Source organism: Suricata suricatta, chromosome 5, assembly GCF_006229205.1.
Source record: "Suricata suricatta isolate VVHF042 chromosome 5, meerkat_22Aug2017_6uvM2_HiC, whole genome shotgun sequence".
Lineage (NCBI taxonomy): Eukaryota > Metazoa > Chordata > Mammalia > Carnivora > Herpestidae > Suricata > Suricata suricatta.
The window spans coordinates 130,498,871-130,521,904 of NC_043704.1; the positions used below are offsets into that span (position 1 = coordinate 130,498,871).

At 43.0% G+C, this 23,034-nt stretch overlaps 1 protein-coding gene across 4 annotated transcripts in view; it reads left to right on the forward strand.

Annotated features, from left to right (window-relative positions):
- OXNAD1 (oxidoreductase NAD binding domain containing 1) overlaps window positions 1-23,034 on the forward strand; it is a 40,820-nt gene that overhangs the window by 15,286 nt on the left and 2,500 nt on the right. For all 4 annotated transcript variants that reach the window (XM_029940332.1, XM_029940334.1, XM_029940333.1 and 1 more), the window contains 2 exons: window positions 8,037-8,143; window positions 16,278-16,419. In XM_029940332.1, coding sequence (XP_029796192.1) covers window positions 8,037-8,143; window positions 16,278-16,419 — 249 coding nt within the window. The remainder of the gene's footprint in view (window positions 1-8,036; window positions 8,144-16,277; window positions 16,420-23,034) is intronic.

The window sequence follows — 23,034 nt, forward strand, 5'->3', positions numbered from 1 at the left end:
GGCCTGAGCAGAAATGAAGAGTCAGATGCTCAGCTGACTGAGCCACTCTGATGCCCGGGGGATGGAAGGTTTTAAGCAGGGAAATGACATATGATAAACATTTTAAATGGGTCATCTATTTGCTTGGTAGGTTGCTGGGCTTTTGTTGTGCTTTGACACCAACTGGAAGCTATTGACACAGTCCCAGGAGAGGTGGTGGTGGCTTAGGGTAGGATGGTGGTAGTGGGATGGAGAACAGTGGGCAATGTAAGCCAGCGGTAGGGCTGATGGCACTCACAGATTTGGGGGGTGGGCTGTAGTGGGTGCAGTTAGTAAGAGGAGAAGAAACCAAGAGATTTCTAGCTTTGGGATATGAATAATCCAAGTAGATAATGATGGAAAAAAGCAAGTTGGAGGAGGGGAAATAAAAGTGCTTGATTTTGGAATAATCTATGGTGGGAGGGTGGAATGTGGGTAGAGTTACAGAAAAAACAAGATTAGCCTTGAGTTTTATCACCTTCTATCAACTGTTGAATCTGGGTCATAGGTACAGTGGAGATTCATTATATTATTTCTATTTTATATATGTTTGAATTTTCCGTAATAAAAAGGAAGAAACTTGGGAGATAAAAGAGTTTTGGGAGATAAAAGAGTTTTGTGTTGGATGTGTTGATTGAAATGGAGATTGAAATCAGCAGTAGGGTATGTGAGATTGAAGTTCACTGCTGGAAATAAAAGGTTTTAAGCCATGTAGAGGGTAGGGAAAGTGGGCCTGGGACTCAGCCCTGGGATGTGTCACCATTGTGAGGTGAAGGCAGAAGAGGAAGGGACCATTGAGGCCAGAGGGTAAATCAGGGTGTTGGTGAAGCCAGGGGAAAGTGTTTCAAGTGGGGAGTGGCCAACTGTGCCAAACTGTGGCGACACGCCACTGAATTTAGCACAATGGATGCTGGGTGACCAGAATGACTGGTAGTGCGTAGCTGAGCGTGAAAGCCTGACTAGACTGTGCTGGAGAGAGAATGGGAGATAAGAAATTGGAGCCAGGGCCATACATAGTTTTTGAAAAACGTTTTACGTGAATGGGAGCAGATAAATGATACAGTTGAATTAAGGGAGAGGCTTGTTTTGTTTATATTTTGAGAAGCAGCAAAAACACAGTGGCCATGTGTCTGGATTTGAATCTCTGTTTTGCCACTTACTAGCCCTGGGACCTCAGTTTTCTCATATATATAATGGGAATGATGATAATGATACCTGCTTACTAAGGTTGTTGTGAAGAATGAATGGCCCATGGCAAGGTACAGGTGTTTGCAGCTGATGGGCGGTGGAAGATTCCAGTGCTTGCGTGTGTCTCATAGAGCGGGTCCAAAGGGGTGATGTATGCTTGAGAAGGCAGAGAGGAAACTCAGCCCAAGTGGACAGGGTAGCCTTTGGTGGGAGCAACGAGAGTCCATTTGTCATGCCAGGGCGTTGACAGAAGTTGTCACTTGACAAATTTGTGGTCTTTCCTTTTCAGTAAATCACTTCAGTAAAATCAGTTTCTTCTAGTTAGATTCCTACTCATGAGATTGGTTTTCTGCCACAATTTAAGTCATTTTCTGGGCCTTGATCTCCTTATGTGTAAAGTGATGCACTATTTTTTTCATGTTTATTTATTTTGAGAGAAAGAGAGAGAATCCCAAGCAGGCAGTGTGCTGTCTGCAGAGAGCCTGACACAGAGCTCTGTCTCATGAACCCATGAGATCATGACCTGAGCCAAAATCGAGTCAGAGGTTCACTAACTGTGCCACCCAAAATGATGTTCTATTTTGAATGATGACTAAATTTTCCTTTGACTCTGAAATTCTCTGTGCCCTAACTGTATTTTTGTTTAAAGTTATCTCTAATCCTGGCTTTGTCTACATTTTCAAGCCAGCAAACAAATGAATGGGAGTAAACAGAGGAAGCCAGTCAGGTTTCCCACAGAAAGACCTGTTTCCTGCACAGAGACTTTTGCAGCAGGAATAACATCAAAATATCCTACATAAAACCAGTTTTAAAAATCAGTATGATGGAATTTCCTTTTAGTTGCTGACTCCATCAAACCATTAAAAATGTGTGCTAGTAAAAGTTGGCAAATGTATTGTTATTTTATTGCACAGTAGAAGAGTCTAAATATTATTTTATGGAAAACTTCATTTCCTGCCATATGTTTTAACTTAGGACATGGCTGGTTGAACCATTAGTTGTGAAACTTTTTGATCCATTAAGCATGAGAACAAGTATAAATGTTAAAACCGAGTTTCTCCATCATGTTTTGCTTATTCATAAAAGTAAAGAAAGAGCGGCATATAACAAGGGCCATGATTACAGTCCTTAATTATATGAAACTAGCCTCAGAATAAAATAAAGATGTGGCCTTCAAGAAGATTTTGCTAATGTTTTTAATCTGCATTACTAGATATCTTTATGAAGTATGTGAATTTGCATTTGCTGAATAAAATAGTTAATAGGAAGACATGTCTTTAGAAATCATCAATTGTACATGTATTTTGTGTGACCAGATACAACAGTTTTGCTCAGATTATTAGGACTAATAGCAACAGGCATAATACTGTTTGTATTAATTGCAGTAGGCATAAAGCATCTGGGAACATTTTTGGTCCTAGAGACTATCTAAGTGAAAATAGGACGTTTCAGTAGAAAGTATAACTTCTTTCCTTTCTTCATGGAATTTTATATTTGAACATTGGCAAATGAGTGGTGATTTCATTTTATATAGTCTAGCATTTGACTCTGAGGCTAGCTCACCTTCCAGCTGAAATTCTGTGCACACCCCCCTCCCTCCGCCCATGACCATGAGTGTTGGTTCCCCCCGCCACCAGGTGACTCGTTAGGGTGTGTTCAAAGCTTATACATGTCTAGTTTTATCAGTGAATCTAACAGATGTCAGTTAAACTGAAAAAAATCTAACTCTTGGCTATGTTTTTACAGATTATTATAGTCAAAGAAAATGAGTGTTTATAAAATCAACAGTTTTTTGTAAATCTAAAAAAAATGAGGGTAATACTGTCATGGAGACATGGATAAGAGTCCTTGTTCTACTGAAGAAATCCCTGCCTTCCCTTACCTCTCTCACTGTTGTAAACATGAATCTAGATTTTTCTATAGTGGTTACATCTGCTCCCTTTCTCCCTTTTCTTTTCAAACTCAAAAGGCCCTTGAACTTCTACTAATTTTTGTTCAGGAAACCAATCTTAAGCGACTGTAAGTTATTTTCATTCATTCTGCAAACGTTTGCTGAGTCTTACTATGTGTTGGGCCCTGTGTGTGATCTAGGGAGTATCAAGTATACACGTTTGGACGCCACCATATACCTGACCTCAGGAGGCTGGTGCTCTTGTGTCGGGGGGAGACGTGTTCAGGAGCTCTTAGAGTTACAGCAATATGTGCTAAGTGTGATAAGAAGATCGACACGTTTTATTGGTAGAGTTGCGAGGCTGGGGAAAAGCAGGAAAACCTCAGCTGGGGGCTAGTGTTTGAGCAGGGGCCGGAAGGGCGGCAGGAGGTTGACTTACGGGGCAGAGAGCACGGTGCCTGCCCAGTGACCTAGGCAGGGTTTGGGGAGGCAGGCAAATGTCAGGCGCCTTTGAGGACCAGCAAATTATCCACTTGGGCTGTTAAGCCACTAGCATAGGGATAGAGGAGAGCTCAAGCTACAAAGGCCTGTTAGCATTTTTATTTTATTTTATTTTTTTGGAGTTGAGTATTAGCCCCTGAAGGTTTTGAGATGGAGAGTAACTTAGGTCAGAATATTAGCAGTATTTACCTGTTGGCTGCTTTGAGAGCAACAGGAAGGAGTCTAAGACAGCAGTTCAAGTGAGAAGAAATTCTTGGCTGAGGATGCTGGTGGGTGAGTACAGGGAGGAAGAGACATGAGTTGAACTCCTGGAACTTGTTCATGTTAGGGACAGAGTGCCTGGGAGAGAGTCAGAGGTTCTGTGTGTGTGTGTGTGTGTGTGTGTGTGTGTGTGTGTGTGTATGTATGCATGCATGCATATGTGTGTACCAGTTGAAAATGGATTTGACTCTTGTGTCCAGGAAGAGCGCTGACTAGGGATGAAATCCTGATGATGGAAAGCAGCCACTCTGCGGGGCGCCCTGAGGGCAGAGGCAGCCTTCCCCGTCTGCCTCTCCAGTGCAGGACAGCCCATGCTCGAGAAGTGCCTGTGGGAGGGATGGATGTGCTAGATTTGGTTGGATACATAAGTGAGTTTACTGTTGGGGCGGGACTATCAAGTGAATAAGGGCCAAGCACAGCTCGGTTTGAAGCTGGACTCAGTAACTGATCCTGAGCAAGTTACTAAGCCTTTCTGTTTCCTTATGTACAAAATGGAGGATAACTAACACCATCTGTTGGGATATAATATGATTATTCATATTAACTGATTGAATTGGCGTACGTGAGACATTTAAGCCTGTACCTGGAATACACCTGAGATAAAAACTCCCCAGACATTGGCTCTGTTACTCACAGGGGACTGTAGATGTGGGCCTGATTGCCAGAAAAGTAATGAGGTTGGGGTGGGGGTTAGTAGCTTTGGCCCAGAGATAGGAGGGGGGTAGGAGTGGGGCAGTTTAGAGAGAGCACCCGGTGAGGAAGTGCGAGGAGGGAAGGTGAAGGAGCAAGGACCAGGTTGGAGAGGCAGGAGGGGACCCTGCCAGAGAGTTCAGTGTGAGCTATCCCAGGCAGAAGAGTGTTTCAGGATGGAAGGGAAGTAAAAAGTCAAAATCGGGCTCTGGGTGGCTCGGGTGGTGAAGTATCCAACATGAGCTCAGGTCATGATCTCCTGGTTTACGAGTTTGAGCCCCACATCGGGCTCTGTGCTGGCAGCTCAGAGTCTGGAGCCTGCTTCATACTCTCTGTTTCCCTCTCTCTCTGCCCCTTGCCCACTCATTCATTTGTTCTCTCTCTCAAAAATAAAACATTAAAAAAAATTTTTTTTAAAGTGTCAAAATCCGAGAGCTCAGGGAGAGCAAGATCTGAGCCTGTACATTTGAGTTCAGTTGTTCAGACAGACATCCACCAAACTTAGAAGCTGGGTTACCTGTGGTTTGGAGAGCTTCAGGGACAAAGAGAAGATTCTGTCAGATAAAGAAGTATCAGAGGCAGAGATTAAATAAAGGCCAGATTTCTAAAATGGCTTAAAGACCGTATGGCTTTTAAAAGAAATTTTTTTAATGTTTTATTTATTTTTGAGACAGAGAGAGACAGCATGAGTGGGGAGGGGAAGAGAGAGAGGGAGACACAGAATCAGAAGCAGGCTCCAGGCTCTGAGCTGTCAGCACAGAGCCCGATGGGGCTCGAACCCACAAATGTGAGATCATGACCTGAGCTGAAGTCGGAGGCTTAACCGACTGAGCCACCCAGGTACTCCTCGTATGGCTTTTTTTTAAAGCTTATTCAGTTTGAGAGAGAGAGAGACACAGAGAGAGAGAGACAGAGACAGACACAGCGACAGACACAGCGTGAGTCGGGGAGGGGCAGAGAGAGGGAGAGAGAATCCCAAGCAGGCTCGGTATTGTCAGTGCAGGAGCCAGAGGTGGGGCCTGAACCCACAAACCATGGGATCATGACCCAAGCTGAAATCAAGAGTTGGATCCTCAAGTGACTGAGCCACCCAGGTCCCCGCAGTATGGCTTTTTAAGTTTATTCTAGCAAATAGATAGGATGCGGTACAAAGACCACTGTACCACCGTTTACCGGTTTTTATCTCTTCCATGAGATTTGTCCCTTTGCGGGGGGGATGCAGTGCTCATTCTGCAAGGTCCGGCATGGGCAGCACTGGTGTGATGGCGTATATAACAATAAGTGAATAAAACATAATATATAATGTAATAAATACTAATAAGCTAATTATAATGAATGCCATAAGATATGTTATAATTGACACTTAACGAGTACTTATTATGAGCCAGCAGCATTATTAGTGCTTTGCACGTATGATCTCATTTAATCCTCCCAGCAGCTCTGAGGTACGGGGGCTGTTGATCTTACTTTATAGCCGAGAGGGCCTGGGTTATGTGCCCAGGGTCACACAGCCAACAAGCTCGTGCTAGGACCGGAATTATATACCCCCGGTAGCGTGGTTACAGAGCACGTGGTGTTAGCAGCCACGCTGTGCTGCTGCCTTTTATTTTGGAAGGGAGATGGCATTAGGTGTTCTGCCTGGTGAGCAGGAGGCCTGGAGAGATGAACTGTGGCCCTGAAGGAGGGGGCTGGTGGGGGGGGGGCACTGGTTTGGAGAAGATGAGCAGGACTTGGATCAGAAGCTTAGGGAGAGGGTCAGCGTGGAAACCAAACCACTTGCCCTCAGGGAGGGGAGAAGAAGGACTGGCAAAAATCCAGAGGAGGAGAGGCAAGAGATTTTATGGGAGCAAGAGAAAGGTAAGACATTTTCTGAGATATTTTGAGTTGGTGAGGGAGACCACTACCCATCTGGAGAATTGTGCAGTGGGTTTTTAAGAGTCGCTTCCCACTGGTAACTTGATTAAACCTAGTCCACTTGAAGGTGTGTGAACCTAGTGTGTAAGGTTCATTGACCTTGACAGCTTTCCAAGGCACCCTTTGGTGGAGCCATGAAGCTAACACCGTACAAGGAGAACGACTGCACTTTGGTCACCTGCTACTGCTTTGATTTGCTTCCAGAAGTGGAGTTGAATGGCAGTAGGAGGTTGAGGAAAGAGTCATGTTGTCTTTTTTTGTGACAAGATGTTCTGAAGATGTCATGTTGTGAAGGTGTCCCAGATTTCAGGAGGAAGAAAAACCCAAAGGTGGAAGAAACAAAGAATGAAGGAAGCAAAGGCATTTAGAACTTGAGGGCTGCAGAGGAGTGGATGACACTGAGGAGGCCTGACTCAGACTTTAGAACTTTCTAGAAACCAGATATGTTGTTTAGGATAGTGCTTCTCAAACTATCTGTGGCGAAGAGCTGTTTTTGATATTGTTCTAAGGCTGTGGACTGTTTATATTTTGTCAAATATCAACAAGGAATTAGAAAAATAAATTACAAATCATAGAGAATACAAACCCAACTTGTCTATTATTAGATTCAACAGACTCTGAAATTGCTAAAAATAAGTTGCTAAATGCTTACTTATAATTTCTGAAATTAGCTTGTCATGGACTTCTTGCAGGCTCAGAACAAACATAGGCTCGTAGCTAATAGTGGGTTTCACTTTGTGTATGTTGTATTGACCAAGAATTTAGACACCAGGCAGAGGGTTCCCAGGGGTCCAGTTCTTCAGGCTGTTTACTGATTACAGCCTGTTGCATGGAATATACTAGACACTCAACAGATAAACACTTGTTAAACAGCCCTTTAAAAGATGATTTTGGGGCACCTAGGTGGCTTAGTCGGTTAAGCATTTGACTTTAGCTCAGGTCATGATCTCACAGTTTGTGAGTTCAAGCCCTGCATTGGACTCGATGTTGTTAACTCGGAGCCTGCTTCAGATCCTCTGTCTCCCTCTCTCTTTGCCTCTCCCCCACCCTTTCTCAAAAGTAAACATTTTTTTTTTAAATGATGCTTTTTGTGGGGCCCCTGGGTGGCTCAGTTGGTCAAGCGTCCGACTCTTGATTTCGGCTCAGGTCATGATCTCGGGGTCGTGAGATTGAGCCCTGTGTCAGGCTCAGCTTGGAGAGCGGATCCTTTTTGGTATTCTCTCTCTCCCTCCCTCCCTCCCTCTCTCTCTTTCTTTCTCTCTCTGCTCCTCCCCCCACTTGTGTCCCCCCCTCAAAATAATTAAATAAACTGCTTTAAGGAAAAAAAAGATGATTTTTATATGCAGAATAAAATCTGATTAGTAGGATAGCAAGTCTCTCAAAAATAAGATAATTAAAATTTGGCCACCTGGTGGTAGGCAGCATTTTAAAGCAAAGTGCGCTTTCCCTTTATATTGCAGTCTCCAAAAACCACATCTTTGTAGATTTCAAGAAACGTCAGTTACCAGAAGTCCAGTTTGTCCCTCCCACATGTGCGCACTAACGTCAGCCATGGTTCATCTTTTGGCTCTAGGTCGTGGCGGCCGCTAAGGTGTGTGGGGCTGCTGCTGAGTCGCCGTCCGTGAAGAGGCTCCACCTGCTGGTTGCTGACAAAGATTTTTCTTTCAAGGCCGGCCAGTGGTGAGTGGCTTCTCGCCTTCCTTGGTATTTTGTGTTCAAGAAGATGTCATCGATAGCAGGCTTGATTTCTCTCCTGGAAAGGACTACCGTGGCTGGCTGTTTCTCCTGAGGAGTAGGAAGTCTAGACCATCCCCATTTGGCAGTGTAGCCTTCTTTTGGCATGGAGAGAGAATCTGATTCCTTTCCTCACCTCAGAGCTCACCTTGGCTTTGAGCACCTGACCTTCTCAGTCATGTATGAAAGTTGCTGCCTTGAGTTTTGTAGATTGCAGCAAAGCGGTTAGTTCTGAGCCAGGGACCTGACACCTCTGATGATTATGCCCTTCAGGAATGGCTGCCGTAACAGAATGCCCTGGAAGAATCTAATCTGCTTGAGTTATTTGTTGCTGGGGATTGATACATTTTTTAAAAAGAGTTGAGTAGTTTAAGTATTTGACTGACTTTATTATCAGGATCCCCCAGTCTGGCCCAGCCTGCACCACACTCCTGATTCTGGCCGATTTGACACCGAGGACTAGTCAGCACACTGACAGGGTGGACAGCCCCGCTGTCCCACTTCCTGCGAACAGCCTCCCTGAGTTGCAATTCAAGTTGAGTTGTAAATAAAGCAACTTGTATTTCCTTAGGAAAGGTGTGTTTGGGTGTATGTTTCCTTTATTTAAATAAAGCATTCATTTCTAAGTGAGTTTCTGGCATGTCAGTCTTGGTAGCCTTTCTTAGGAGTCACTTGACTAATTTTGGCAGTCCATCTGGAAATGTGGTTTTGTTAGGAGGATGTGTGATAATAGCAAGTGCGCTAATAGCAAGAGTTAGCAGTCTTGTGTTCATAGTTTGCCTTTGAATTTAGAACTAGAAAACAAGATGCTGATTGCCATAATTTACGTTTGTGAGGCAATTTACTGCAATCTTAGCACATGTTTGGTGTTGCATATTAAATGCATTTGGGCTGTTTTAGGGGGGCAGGCAACATTTTTACCCTTCAAAAATAGTGAAGCGGTTATTACATTGAAAAGTGGAGACTTTAATTGTAATGATCTGTCTTTCCATATCCCCCTTCTGGGGACGTGTGTGGGTCCTGTGCAGTATTGTCTCTGTCTTCAACACTGAATGGTGCTGACACTCCCGAGTAGAGAAGCCTGTGCATTGGCTTGTGATGCTGCAACCTGGGTGTACCTGCAGGTGTCTTAGCACTTGCAAGTGCAGTTGCCTGATAAGAAAAATACCATCATTCCCTAGTGATATGTGTAGAAATAGGATTCCCTTGTGGTCTCGAGATAAAATCTTTCAAGTTTGGTGTTATATGTCCTGTACCAGTGAATGGATTTGGTAATCTCACTGTTGTCGGGACTGGTTTTAGAATGTGCCTGACAGACTGCTGCTTCAGAGGACGGATGTAGGGGTGGTCATCTCTGACTATTTAGGGGTGACGTTTCCCTGCCAGGTGTCCATCAGCACTCATTCCCAGCGTCTGAACCTCCTCTTAAAAGATTGCTCCCGTGGAGCCCCTGGGTGGCTCAGTCAGTTGAGCATCCCACTTGGGCTCGGGTCATGATCTTACAGTACGTGAGTTTGAGCCCCTCATGAGGCTCTGGGCTGACAGCTCAGACCCTGGAGCCTGCTTTGGATTCTATGTCTCCCTCTTTCTCTGCCCCTCCTCTGCTTGTGTGTGCTCGCTCTCATGCTTGCTCACTCTCTCTCAAAAATAAACAATAAAAAAAAAATAAAAGTTTGCTCCCTTACTCCTGGCTTTTTGTCTGGCTCTGGGGGTTGTAAGTTTCTTTGGCTATTTGACTTCTTGGTTACAGAACGGCCATTTGCTGAGGTTGGTGATGTCTCTGTCTTCAGTGCTGTCACTGGGATGGCCGGTGCTCTCTGCTCGCTGAGCTCATCAGCTTGGAAGTAACCTCCATGTGGCATTTTGGGGAAGAGGGCAAGGATCAAGGAGAGAGGGAGTGTGGGTGTGGCTGCTATGCAGTTTGTGTAGGTAGGATTCTCAGAGTGGAGTACTGCTAGACATAAAGTAGAGGATTGCCCCCGGGTTTCTCTTTGGGGTCAGAGATTGGGTCGTGATTGAATCCATATCCCTGAATTCTTGACCACTGGCGAAACTGAGAGGGCGGCTCTAGACCTGCCTTTAAATAAATAAATGAATGCTCTGGAGCTTTGGGCACAGGTCTCCCGGTGGACACTTTATAAGATAGACCAGAGATCAGCCTCTGGGGCTCTTCCTGTGCTACACCGTGTTCTTGTTGGACCTTCCAGAAGGGACTGATTTCTTTACTGGGAAACCAGTTCCAAGAACTGAAGATAACTGATCTAAAGAGAAAGGCCAAAAGAGGGCACTCTCTCAAAGCCACTGCTCACAGGAGCAGGACTAAACCTTCTAGGCTTCTGTCACTGGTAGATCCATTGCCTAGTAGCTAGGTGAGTCCCACTCTCGACCTTCTCACAAGTCCTCCTTCCTGATGGTTGAAAGATGGGGATTCTCTCTTGGGGCTGGAGTGCGCCACCAACAGTCTCCATGTCATGTGTGAGTGCCTGAAGTTGGCAGGTTCAGCGTTCCTTGTGGCACTCAACTGCTGCGGGCTGGGTCCGTCCTCTGAGGGAGGCTGCATCATAGCGTCACACGGCTAGTGCTCTGGAGACTGCATGATTCACATGCTGGCTTTTCTAGTTCTGTGATGTGGGTGGTTTCCTTCTTTCTCTGGGCTTCAGTTTCCATGTCTTTTAAGTGGGTATAGTAATATCCCTATGTCTTGGGATATGTCTGGTGTTTAACACATGCTTGTTTGGTGAGGCTTTTGAGACTCTTTTAAGACTCCTGTGAAGTCTTTATGAATTCCTCCACCCCCAGTAGAATGGACTGCTGTTGTGCCCCCCCCCGCCCCGCCAAATGGATTTTCAAAAACTACAATAGTGGCTTTGTTAATATTCTCCTGATAAAAACAGGATCACACATGTTGGAGCTAAGAAGAAATCTCTGCTAAGTGCAAATGCTTCCAGACAGATCTTAAATGATGAGCATTTCATCTCTCCCAAGCACATTTTCTTATACCCCTTGTAATTATATTTATCTGTAGGTTTTCCTCCCATTAGGGTGAGTTTATTGAGGGCAGGAATCAAGACACACGTGCATCTTTACACCCACACTGACTGCAGTGCCTGTGCATGGTAAGCAGGTTCTGTTCGTAGTGTTTGCACAGGGATGTGGGAGGGGCTCCAGGTCTGCAAGCTGGGGACTAGGGAGTTCTAGGATCTCATGGTGAAGCACTGACATTTGCTCTAGGTGGTGTGCCAGGTGTGTGCGGGGCACTGGGCCTGCATCTGTGGGCAGGCCAGGGCTGCCTGGTGTGTCGCCGTGGATATGGGTGTGTGGCTTCTACATAATTAGGCTCTTTCTCCCAGGTTTTCCTTTACTCATTCATATGAGAGCCCAGTAGGTGCTTCAACTCTTGGCTTCAAGAATGCTAATCTTGGAAAGGCATTTTATTTTGAAGTTTAAAGTTTATTTTTGAGACAGTGTGTTGGCCAAGGGGGGAGGATGCAGAGAGGGGGAGAGAAAATCCCAAGCAGGCGCCGCCCTGTCATCACAGAGCCTGATATGGGGCTCAGATTCACGAACCAGAAGACGCTGACCTGAGCCGATACCAAGAGTCTGGACACTTAACTGACTAAGGCACCCAGGTGCCCTGCAAAGGGCATTTCCAAGGGTGTGCGTGCGTGTGTGTGTGTGTGTGTGTGTGTGTGTGTGTGTGTTTAGAACTTGATTCTTGGGCAGATGTTTTTTGAAATATGTATTATGTGTATTTTCTTAAATCCATTCAGATAAAGTTTTTATGTCATTTGAATCCTATAGCATTTAATGAAGGAGTCCCTTTTTAAAAAGATTGGTTTCCAAAGTTACTAGAGGATTCTGTTACTCACCTGAGAGAACGGTCTTTATCAACATCGAGCAGCAGAGGGTGCTGTAGTTCAGGAGATGAAGCAGCAACCGTAGCTCATTGATTTACTTATTGTTTTAAATGTGGAAGCTGTGGAGATGCTGTTCCCCCTCTTCTCCAAAAGCCTGCAGCAACTGTCTTCATAAATATTAACTATGATCTTTAGATTTCTATCTTGTCTGAAATGAAGGGGAAATAAAAGTATTGATGGGAAAGAATCAAGTGAATACAACAAAAGTAGGTGAGGTACCTTTTCTCGAGCACTTCTAATCCAGAACTGGTTTTTAAAGATTATAAAAAATGTCTGGATATTTAAGGCCAGAGATCAGAAGAGAACATCTTTTAAGGTCATAGATCATATCGGTAGAGAACATAGTGTACTCTTCATGTGAGCCTACCGGTAGGAAAATAACTGGGGGACTAATGATACTTTTGCTCTTTGGTGGCTGAAAAACTTCTAGATTGGATGTTTGTTTTCTAGACCTTGGGATAGGAATTCTTTTTTGTGGTTCCAGGGTCTAAGAAATTTTTCTTTGCTTCGTCCATAATTAGCTTTGTTGCATTTCCCAGAAGCCCCACCAAAAAAGTTTTCTGGCATAGAAGTATCTAAGGCTTATGACTTGCAAGAGTTCTAGACTATAGGAGTATGGTTAGAAGAAAAGGAAATAGAAGACTTTTGGAACTTAGAAGGTCACCTCAGCATTTTAATTTATCAAATGCCAGTGAAAGAATTTTTTTGCTCTTTTTTCTTTTACACTTTGAAAAAACTGCTTTATTGGGATATATTCTACATATCATACAATTCACCCATTGAAAGTATACAATTCAGAGGCACCTGGGTGGCTCAGTTGGTTAAGCATCCGACTCTTGATTTTGGCTCAGGTCATGATCTCACGGTTTGTGAGATCAAGCTCCGCTTTGGGTTTGGCGCTGACAATGGGGAGCCTGCTTGAGATTCTCTCTTCCTCTCTCTCTCTGCCCTTCCCCTGCTTGCATGTGTGCGTGCTCGCTCTCTCTCATAATAAATGAATAAACTTAATAAAGATACTCTTTAACATGCACAATTTAGTGGTTTGTACTGTATTCACAAAACTGTGCAGCCATCAACAGAACAACAATTTACAACATTCTCATCATCCCCAAAAGAAACCCCATCCTGATTATCATTCACTCCCCATCCTCACGCGTAACTGTTCTACTTTCTGTCTTTATGGATTCGCCAGTTCTGGGCATTTCATTATCAATGGAATTACACGATAGGTGGTCTTTTTTGTGACTGGCTTCTTTCTTTTAACACAATTTTAATGTTCATCTATGTTGTGGCATGTATCGATGCTTCATTCTCTTGTGGATACGCCTCATTTTGTTTATACATTCATCACTTGTTGAAAACTTAGATTGTTCTCCCTTTGAGGCATTACCAATAATGCTGCTATGAATATTCATGTACGTGTTTTTGAGTGGGCATATATTTTCATTTCTCGTGGGTGTTGATTTAAGAGTGGAGTTGTTGGTCATGTGGTAACTCTGTTTGACATTTTGAGGCGCTGCCAAACTGTTTTTCAAAGTGGCTGCACCATTTTATGCCCCCACCAGCAGTGTGTAAGGGTCTCAATTTCTCAGGATCCTTACTTATACTATTGTCTTTCTGATTATCCATCCATCCATCCTAGTGTGAAGTGATAGCTCTTGTGATTTCGATTTGCATTTTCCTAATAACTAATGATGTGGAGCATCTTTTTATGTGCTTTTTTGCCACTTATATAGTTTCTTTGGAGAAATGTTTATACCAGTCTTTTGCCCATTTTTTAAGAGTTCTTTGCATATTCTGTATACAAGTCCCTTATCAGACATATGATTTGAAAATATTTTCTACCATTCTGTGTGTTGTCTTTTAACTGTCTTGATAATATCATTTATAGTGCAAAGTATTTAATTTGGTTGCAGTCTAGTTTCATCATTTTTTTCTTTAAAATGTTTGGTATCATATCTTAGTAACCATTGCCATGAAGAGTTATTTCTGTGGAATTCATCTAAGAGTTTATAATTTTAGCTCTTACCTATAAGCCTGTGATTCATTTTGAGTTAATTTTTGTTTATGGTGTGAGGTAGGGGTCCAGTTTCATTCTTTTTACATATGGATTTCCAGGTGTTCCAGTACCATTCATTGAAAAGACTATTCTTTTGCCATTGAATTCTATTGGTCTCTTGTCAAAAGTTGGTTGACCATATATCTAAGAGTTTGCTTCTAGACTTTCAATTCCTTACCTTTGATCTATGGACTTGTCCTTATGCTGATACTATAGTATCTTCATTTCTGTAACTTTATAGTCAGTTTTGAAATCAGAAGGTGTGAGTTCTCCAAATTTGTTCTTTTTCCAGATTGTTTTGATGATTCTGGGTTCCTTGAATTTCATGTTAATTTTATGATCAACTTGCAGGTTTCTGTGAAGAAACCAGCTGGGGTTTTGATAGGTATTGCACTGAATATGTAGATCAATTTGGAGAGTATTGCCATCTTAACATTATTGAGTCTTCCAACCCATGAACGTTAGATGTCTTTTTATATTTAGATATTCTTTGATTTTTTTCCCCGTAATGTTTTATAGTTTTCAGCATGCAATGCTTATACTTCTTTTGTTAAATTTATTCCCAGTTTCTTTATTCTTTTCTTATGCTATTATAAATAGAATTATTTTTCTTTAGAAATTTTTTTTCAGTGTTTATTTTTGAGAGCAAGAGAATGAGAAAGTGAGCAGGGGAGGGACAGAGAGAGAGGGAGACACAAAATCTGAATCAGGCTCCAGGCTCTGAGTTTTCAGCCCAGAGCCCAATACAGGGCTTGAACTCATGAACCATGAGATCATGATCTGAGCTGAAGTTGGACACTTAACCAACTGAGCCACTCAGGCACCCCAGAATTCTTATTTTTCTTAATTTCACATTTAGATTGTTAATTACTAGTATATAGAAATACAATTGTTTTTTTTTTTAATGCTTATTTAATTTGAGAGAGAGAGCATGCATGGGGTAGGGGCAGAGAGAGAGAGAGAGAATGAATATCCCAAGCAGGCTCTGGGTTTTCAGCACAGAGCCTGATGCAGAACTTGATCTTATGAACTATGAGGTCAAGATCTGAGACGAAATCAAGAGTCAGATGCTTAACAGACTGAGCCACCCAGGTGCCCCTACAATTGATTTTTGTTAACCTTGTATCTATGACATTATTTGAACTTGCTTATTATTATATCTTTATAGTAGATCCCTTAGGATTTTCTATATACAACATCATGTCATCTGCAACTTCTTTCCTCTCTAATCCCAATACCTTTTATTTCATTTTCTTGCTTAATTGCCTTGGCTAGAACCTCTAGTACAACGTTGAAAAGAAGTGGTAGGAGCAGACATCCTTGTCTTGTTTCTGTTTTTAGGGGAGAAACTTTCAGCTTTTCAGCAGTTCATGTTGAATATTTTGTAGATGTCCTTTATTAGATTGAGGAAGTTTCCCTTTATTCCCAGTTTGTTGAATATTTGTATTATGTAAAGCTCTTGAATATTGTCAAATGCCTTTTCTGTATCTATTAAGATGATATCTAGGTTTTTCAGATGTTAAACCAACTTAGTATTTCTGGGATTTTTGGATTTATATTCACAAGGGATATTGATCTGTCATTTCTTTTCTTGTTATATCTTTGTCTGGTTTGGGTAGCAGGGTAATATTGGCTTTATAGAATGAGCTCAGAAGTGTTATTTTCTGTTCTTTAGAAGTTTCTGAAAGATTAATGTTCTTTAAATGTTTGGTAGAATTCATCCATGGTGCTATCTGGACCTATCCTTTTCTTTCTAGGAAGTTTTGGAATCACTAATTCAATTTATTTGCTTGTTAAGAGTCTGTTCAGATTACTTGTTTTTTCTTGAGTCCAATTTGGTAGTTTCTGTCTTTCTAGGAATATATCCATTTCACCTAAGCTATCTACATTTTTGTCATCTGGTTGTTCATAGAATTCCTTTATAGTCTTTTTTATTTTTGTAAGGGTGATGATGGTGTCCCTTCTTCCATTCTTGATTTTACTCATTTTATCTTATCTCTTATTTTCTTAATTAGCTAAAAGTTTGTCACTTTTACTTACCTTATCTCCCACTTTTAAAATTGCTTCAACAGAAAGTTTATTTGCTTTTTTTTTTCCCCCTTAGGGTTGATTTCTTTATCCCAGGAGTCTCTGTGGTTGGTGGGTTCTCAATATGCTCCAGCCCCAGACTGCTAGAACAAGAGAGAGTGATAGAATTGGCAGTGAAATATGCGAACCACCCCCCTGCTCTCTGGATTCACAATCAGGTGAGCAATCCTGTTTAACCTTGGGGATCTGGGCATCACTGCCTCCCACAACATTGGCGTTCCGCTCACTTGAGGCACTTAAGAAGCCTGGGCCTGAGTGAGAAGGGTGCAGGCTCACAGAGAGAGCCCTCCATCCAGAATTCAGATTCCATAATGGTGAAGAAGCAGAGTCCTTTTGATGCATTAAGGAGGAAGACTGATAATATTTCCTGGGTCACCAGGGTTGAGTTGCACCCTCTTTAGTACTGAAATATTTTACTTTTTGTGTAAGTTTTTCAAAATTGGCTCTCTGTATGTATGTCTCATAAATGGTAAATCCGTAAGTCGGATTATTTTGTCCTGACTGTCCTAAACCAAGGGAACTAAATGAGCGCTCTCTCATTTGGAAAGGAAACGGTTTCTGATTGCATCCCGCTTGTACCCAGAGCCGAGTGCCCCTGAACCTGGGGTGTTCTTGCCTTCTGGAGAGCTCGTCGCAGGTGATTCTCAGAGGGGATCCACATTTGCTGCTGGGAACTCACAGCACAGTCCTACCGAAGCCGCCTGCTCAGGACCTCCCAGAGCTCTGATAACAATGAGTGAGCTCAGCACAGATTAGTTGTTTGTCTTCTTAGTTTTTGACCCTTGTCTCTTTTTTACCGCCATCCCTTTTATTTCTGGACCATGCCTTCTATATTTACCAACACCTCCATCCCATCCCAGGCCTGTTCTTATCACCTTCGCCAAAAAGGAATGTACCAGTATAAATATCGTAGCTGTAGATAAACTGGTTTTAACAGGAATAGGGAAGGGCAAAGGGACAAGAAGAGCCCAAGACAATTTTGAAAAAGAATAAAGTGGCAACAATCACATTGCTAAAATTCAAGGTGGAAATAAAGTTCCAGTAATGAAAACAGTGTGGTATTGGTGAAGGGATAGACACAGAAATTGATGGAACAGAATAAAGAGTTCAGAAATAGACCAACATACATATGGCCATTTGATTTTTGATGAAAGTGCTGATGGTATTCAGTGTCAAAAGAGTAACCTTTCAACATGTAGAGACGGACTGTTGTTTATCCGTATGCAAAAAAAGAAAACTTTGACCTAAATGTCATACTTCATGTTGAAAATTCACCCAAAATAGATTGTAAATCTAAGTAGAAAATACAAAACTATAAAAGTTTCAGTACAAAATTTAGGAAATACTCTGAATTTGAGGGTGGGCATAGTGTTCTTAGGAGGACACCAAAAGCAAGTACCATAAAAGAAGAGATTAAATATATAGGACTTAATCAAAATTAAAAACGTTTTTCTGCAAAGAATACTGTTAAAAGAATTTAGAAAACCAAAAAACAAGCTGTAGACTTGGAGAAAGTTATTTGCACATTAGATATCCAAGAAAGGATATATAATATCCAGAATACATAAAGAACTCTCAAAAGTCGGCAAAAAGAAAACAAGCATAATTTAAAAATTGGCAGAAGATTGGACAATTCACTTAGAAGAATGCAAGATGGCAAATAAGCAGTGACAAGATACTCGCCATCATTAGGGAAACACAGGTTAAGACCATATGTAGGTAGTATCTCTACACACCTATCAGAATGACAGGAGTTAAAAATTTGACAGTATCAGGTGCAGGTAAGGATGTGGAGTGACTGGAAGTCTCTCGTATTCTTAGATTCCTAGCAGGAATACAAGATAATGCAGCCAATCTGGAAAACATTTTGGTAGTTTTGTATGAAACTAAATATGCACTTATCATAAGTCCCAATAATACTGCTCCTGGGTGTCTATTCTCAAGAAATGAAAGCTCTGTTCAGTTAAAAGCCTGTACAGGAACATCTATTGTGGTTCTATTTCATAATTATCAAAAACTGGAAACAACCTAAATGTTTCTCAACAGGTGAGTGAGTAAACCAACTGTGGTCCATTCATGCACTGTATTGTTATCCAGCAATAAAAATGGATGAACTATTGATGCTCTCGCCTTGGGTGAGTCTCAGAGGTCACATGTAGAGTGAAAAAAAGCCAGTCTCAAAGGTTTGTACTCCGTAATTCCAATTTTGTCACACTCTGGAAGACAAAGATACAATGGTGGACAACAGATGAGTGGTTAACGGGTGAGGAGTAGGGAAAGGTGTGAGCACAGGGAGGTTTTGGGGGTGATGGAGCTGTTCTGTATCTTGGTTTTGGTGGTAGTTACGCAGATCTATGTATGTGTTAAAATTCATAGAACTTTATTCCCCCCACCTCTCAAAAGAGTATAACTGTAAAGTTATTTAAAAACCGTCATATTTTATGGGGGCATACACGTATCTGTTCTAATTAGGGTCTGCATGTCAAGTTGTATCTGTTCAGAGTAAGGCAGCTGCTTGCCTTAGCATTTCCATTCCAAGTGTATCCTGTCACAGTTTTACCCTCCGGCCTCCTGAGTCACTCCTTCCATGTGTCCTCAGCTGCCTCAATCCTTTTTTAGATTCGCTTTGGATTTCCCACCCATTGCTGTCTGTAGGCTGCATCCTGAGTCTCTAAAAGATGCTGTGGGGGCGGAACCAGCAAGGTTTCCATGTGCCCCACGCTCAGTGTTAAAATGAACGTAGCCATCCCGGCTCCTAGTTCCACGAGCCCCCTCCAGTGATCGGCCTCCCATGTGACCTGACCTGGTCGCCAGCTCCCTGCTTGGCGACATGCCTCATTGGCATTTCAATGAAGGAACTTATTCTTAGAGGCGGTAGAAAATCTCCAAGTGGCATTGCTTGAATGCACATTTTAATTGTAGTGCCTGCTCCTCTCTGCCCGGTGGGAGTTGCAAACAGCCTTTATGAAGTCAGGTTTTTCTTGGAACCATTCTCAGGTGGCTGTTTTCCTCCTGAGGGTTTGTCTTATGAAGCTGTTAGAGTGGCCAGTGGAGGCACGTGAGTGTCTGGGCGGCAGCAGGCTGCTCTGGTGGGACGGGGATGAAGTGCCATAAATGTCTTCCTTTATTTTATCTGCTTTGGCTCAGGCTCCTGGCAGGGTAAAGGGCTCTAGACAGCTATCGTGTGCTGGGCTCCAGTCGCTGCGGAAAAGTTGTTTATTTCACAAGTAGAAAATCTATACCCAAATTAGATACATGGCTGTGTAATTGAGGGTAATGTCCTTTTACTCGCTTCCAGATTATACTGTATAGCACTTTGAGTCTTGTGTTCGTGCTACCTTGGCAGTTTTTATTGATCAATAAAAGACAGAAATGGCTTTTCATTTTTTCCAGATGCTAGCAAATTAGAAGATAGATCTATTTAAGATTATTTTGTCACTAAGGAGATGGAATGCACATTTTTTTTTTTGCCGACTTTAGGGTTTTGAAAATACTCTGGTTTCTAAAAATAGTACCCTAAAGACTTTGTTGTCATTACTAATCCTCCTGAAGATGACCATTGGAGAAAATGATTTCTATCTCATTTCTTAGTCTCTTACGTTCTTAGAGATAAAGAGAGACCTGTACAGGCAGGATGGGGAGGGAGGGTACAGAGAGATTACATCTGTTGTCATTAAGCGGAGCCTCTCATATCACAGCTTCTGTTTTTGAGACTTGGAAAGAAGGGGCATTTTAAAGCCCTTTGGTGGCTGGTGTAGTGATTCCTAGATTGTACTTATTCCTAACAGAATGTTCCCTTGCTGCTAATTCCTTTTGTCAGAAATGAAAACCCACTTACCGTTCTTCATGTAAAAATGGCCTATATATTTAAAATTGTTAAGTTCAGATGTTTTTCTTTACCCTCAGAGAAAGGGTTTCCCTTCATTGAATAGTTATTCACTTTCTGGAAAGGACCTCTTTAGTGAATTAAAATAATTTTCATTTATTTTTAGATTTCTCTCAGATTAACTCTTAAGATTTAACACTTTTATGTTGTAAAGCCCCAAATTTATTCATGTCAAAAAGTACTTACTTGCCTTCCTGCCACGTAAGGTGCCAGGGAGTGAATGCTGAGGGTTTGGTCTCGTAAACGCACATGGAACTTATACTGCTTCTCAGGAGGGAGTTCATTTAGTTATTTACATCAGGAACATGTAATGGAGCAAACCTTTGCTTTTGATACAACTTTCTTTGGTGCTAGATTCTGTGTTTTGGTGACAGGGAGGAAGGGAGCAGGTACCCTCAGTGCTGTTCCTTCTATGGCAGCAGCGGTGACTAAAACATGCTCTCGTAAGAGAACTCGGCGCCAGCGGGGGATTCTTTCCCAGAGTGTGTTGTATGATGGCTGCCACGCCCGTGAGGTGAGCAGGACCGCTGCTGGTACCCATTTAACAGACGAGGCAGCAGAGGCTCGGAAAAATGAAAGAACCTGATGGATTTTTAAAAAACATTTATTTTTGAGAGAGAGTGAGGGGCAGAGCATGAGTAGGGCAGGGGTAGAGAGAGAGGGGGACGCAGCATCTGAAGCAGGCTCTGAGCTGTCAGCACAGAGCCCAAAGTGGGGCTCGAACTCAAAAACCGTGAGGTCATGACCTGAGCCGAAGTTAGATGCTTAACTGACTGAGCCACCCAGGCACCCCAGAACTTGATGGATTTCATAAGCTGTGGCTAAAATGCAGTCTTCTGGCTCCTAGATCAGTGCATTTTCTCCAAACTAGAGGTCTCAGATCCAATGCCCTCTTTGTAGAACTGTCCTGAAATGAAATTCAAAGTTAATGTAATCAACACACACAAAATTTTCCAGTGGCATAATTCTCTAAGTGTAAGGCCAAGGAGAAATAAAAGTGATTCATCAGGTGCCTGGGTGGCTCCATCGTTAAGCATCTGACTCTTGATCTCACCTCAGGTCTTGCTCTCAGGGTCATGAGTTTAAGCCCTGCACTGGGCTTCACGCCGGGAATGAAGCCTACTTAAAGAAAAAGAAAAGTGATTCACAGAGACTGTGTTTCTTTTATTTTTTAAGTTTTTTTTTTTTTTAATTTTGAGAGGGAGCTGGGGAGGGGCAGATGGAGAAAGGATGGAGGATCAGAAGCAGGCTCTGTGCTGACGGCAGAGAGCCTGAGTGGGGCTGGAACTCACAAACCACAAGATTATGACCTGAGCTGAGGTCAGACGCTTAACTGACTGAGCCACCCAGGCTCCCCTATTTTTTTTTTTTTTTAGTGTTTTGTTTTATTTTTGAGAGAAAGCACAAGCCGGGGAGGTGCAAAGAGAGGGGGTCAGAGTATTCAAAGTGGGCTCTGCACTGTCAGCAGAGAGCCCGATGTAGGGCTTGAGCCCACAAACTGTGAGATCACGACTTGAGATGAAGTAAGGTGCTTAACCGATGGAGCCACCCAGGTGCCCCTCTGTGTTTCAGTAGATCAGTGGTTGGGCGTATCTTAACTAGGAAATTGAATGAGGTAGGCAGACGGTTATTCCCGAGTGTGGAATCACCATGAGCCCACCGTCTACAGATGCAGGTCCTAAGGTGGTTAATGGTGACAGAAGCATCACACGTGAGTGTTACCAACTGAGATGTGGTTTTCCAGAACAGTGAACATATTTGGTAAAGTTCTGGATAAAACAAAGTACAATCCACATGATGGTTACATTCTGGGAAATTCAGACACCACTAGATGTGTGCAAAAAAAGCTTTGCGTTTTTTGTAATATGTGTTAGGATCTAGTCTCAGATCATTACGAGCCGGTTTTTGCCTACATGTGTGTCCGTGGGCCATTCAGAAGTTTCTGCAGGGCAGTACTGTGCATTGGAGACACTGATGTGCTGCAAGCAGACTGGCTCTCTGAGTACAAAACAGTCCTCATTTGCAGCATTTGCCGATTTCTGTGCTGCAGATACTCCCTCAGTCGCTGATTTCAAACTACAAGTAGAAACTGGTTCACGACATTCCTCAAACTTTAACCATCAGCTGAACAGGAGTTGGCTTAGGACACTGCTAACTTCACAAGACATCTAGCATCTTTGGCCCTGCCCTCTAACTTGGCACTTGGGCTTTCCAAACCATGGTGACAATAAAAAAGTGTCACCATGTGTTTCCCAAATACCCCATCAGGGGCAGGATCACCCTGATGGAGAACCAGTGAGTTCAGCTCCGATGGTATTTCTGGTCAAAGTGGCCTCACCAAATAGGTGCTCTGCCTGGCGGGGGTGGGGGGCTGGGTGTATGTGGGGCCCCTCCTGGAGTGAGCCTCTCCTGTCTGTTCTCGCCTCTCCAGGGAGAAGCGGGCAGTACTGAGCAGCACTGTAGGGCTGGCCTCCAGCCTGTGCGGCAGCTCTGGCTGTGCCCTGCTGGCGACCCGGAGGAAGCCCCCACTCTCCCGCGTCTTCTCGGATGAGCCCGGGGCAGCTGCAGTGTAGTGACACTTGCTCCATCCTGCTGGTCTCAGCTCCATGACTTTGATCAGAAAACAGGAACGCCACACAGGACAGGGAACTCCTGCTTCAGAGCCATCCCCGGAGTCCAGTGCCTTTTTCCAGCTCATCACCAAGAAGTTAACAAATGTCAGAATTACTGACTTGTGTCTCCTTTTGTCAGTACTGGAGTGGCTGTGCGGTGTGGCTCACAAAGGCAGAGCAGCACATGGCCTGTATAATGGACAAGTGGAATCTGTTCACGGGGCTCTGGGACAATTGAGAGCCGGCTGTAAAAATAGTCCTAAACACTGATCAAC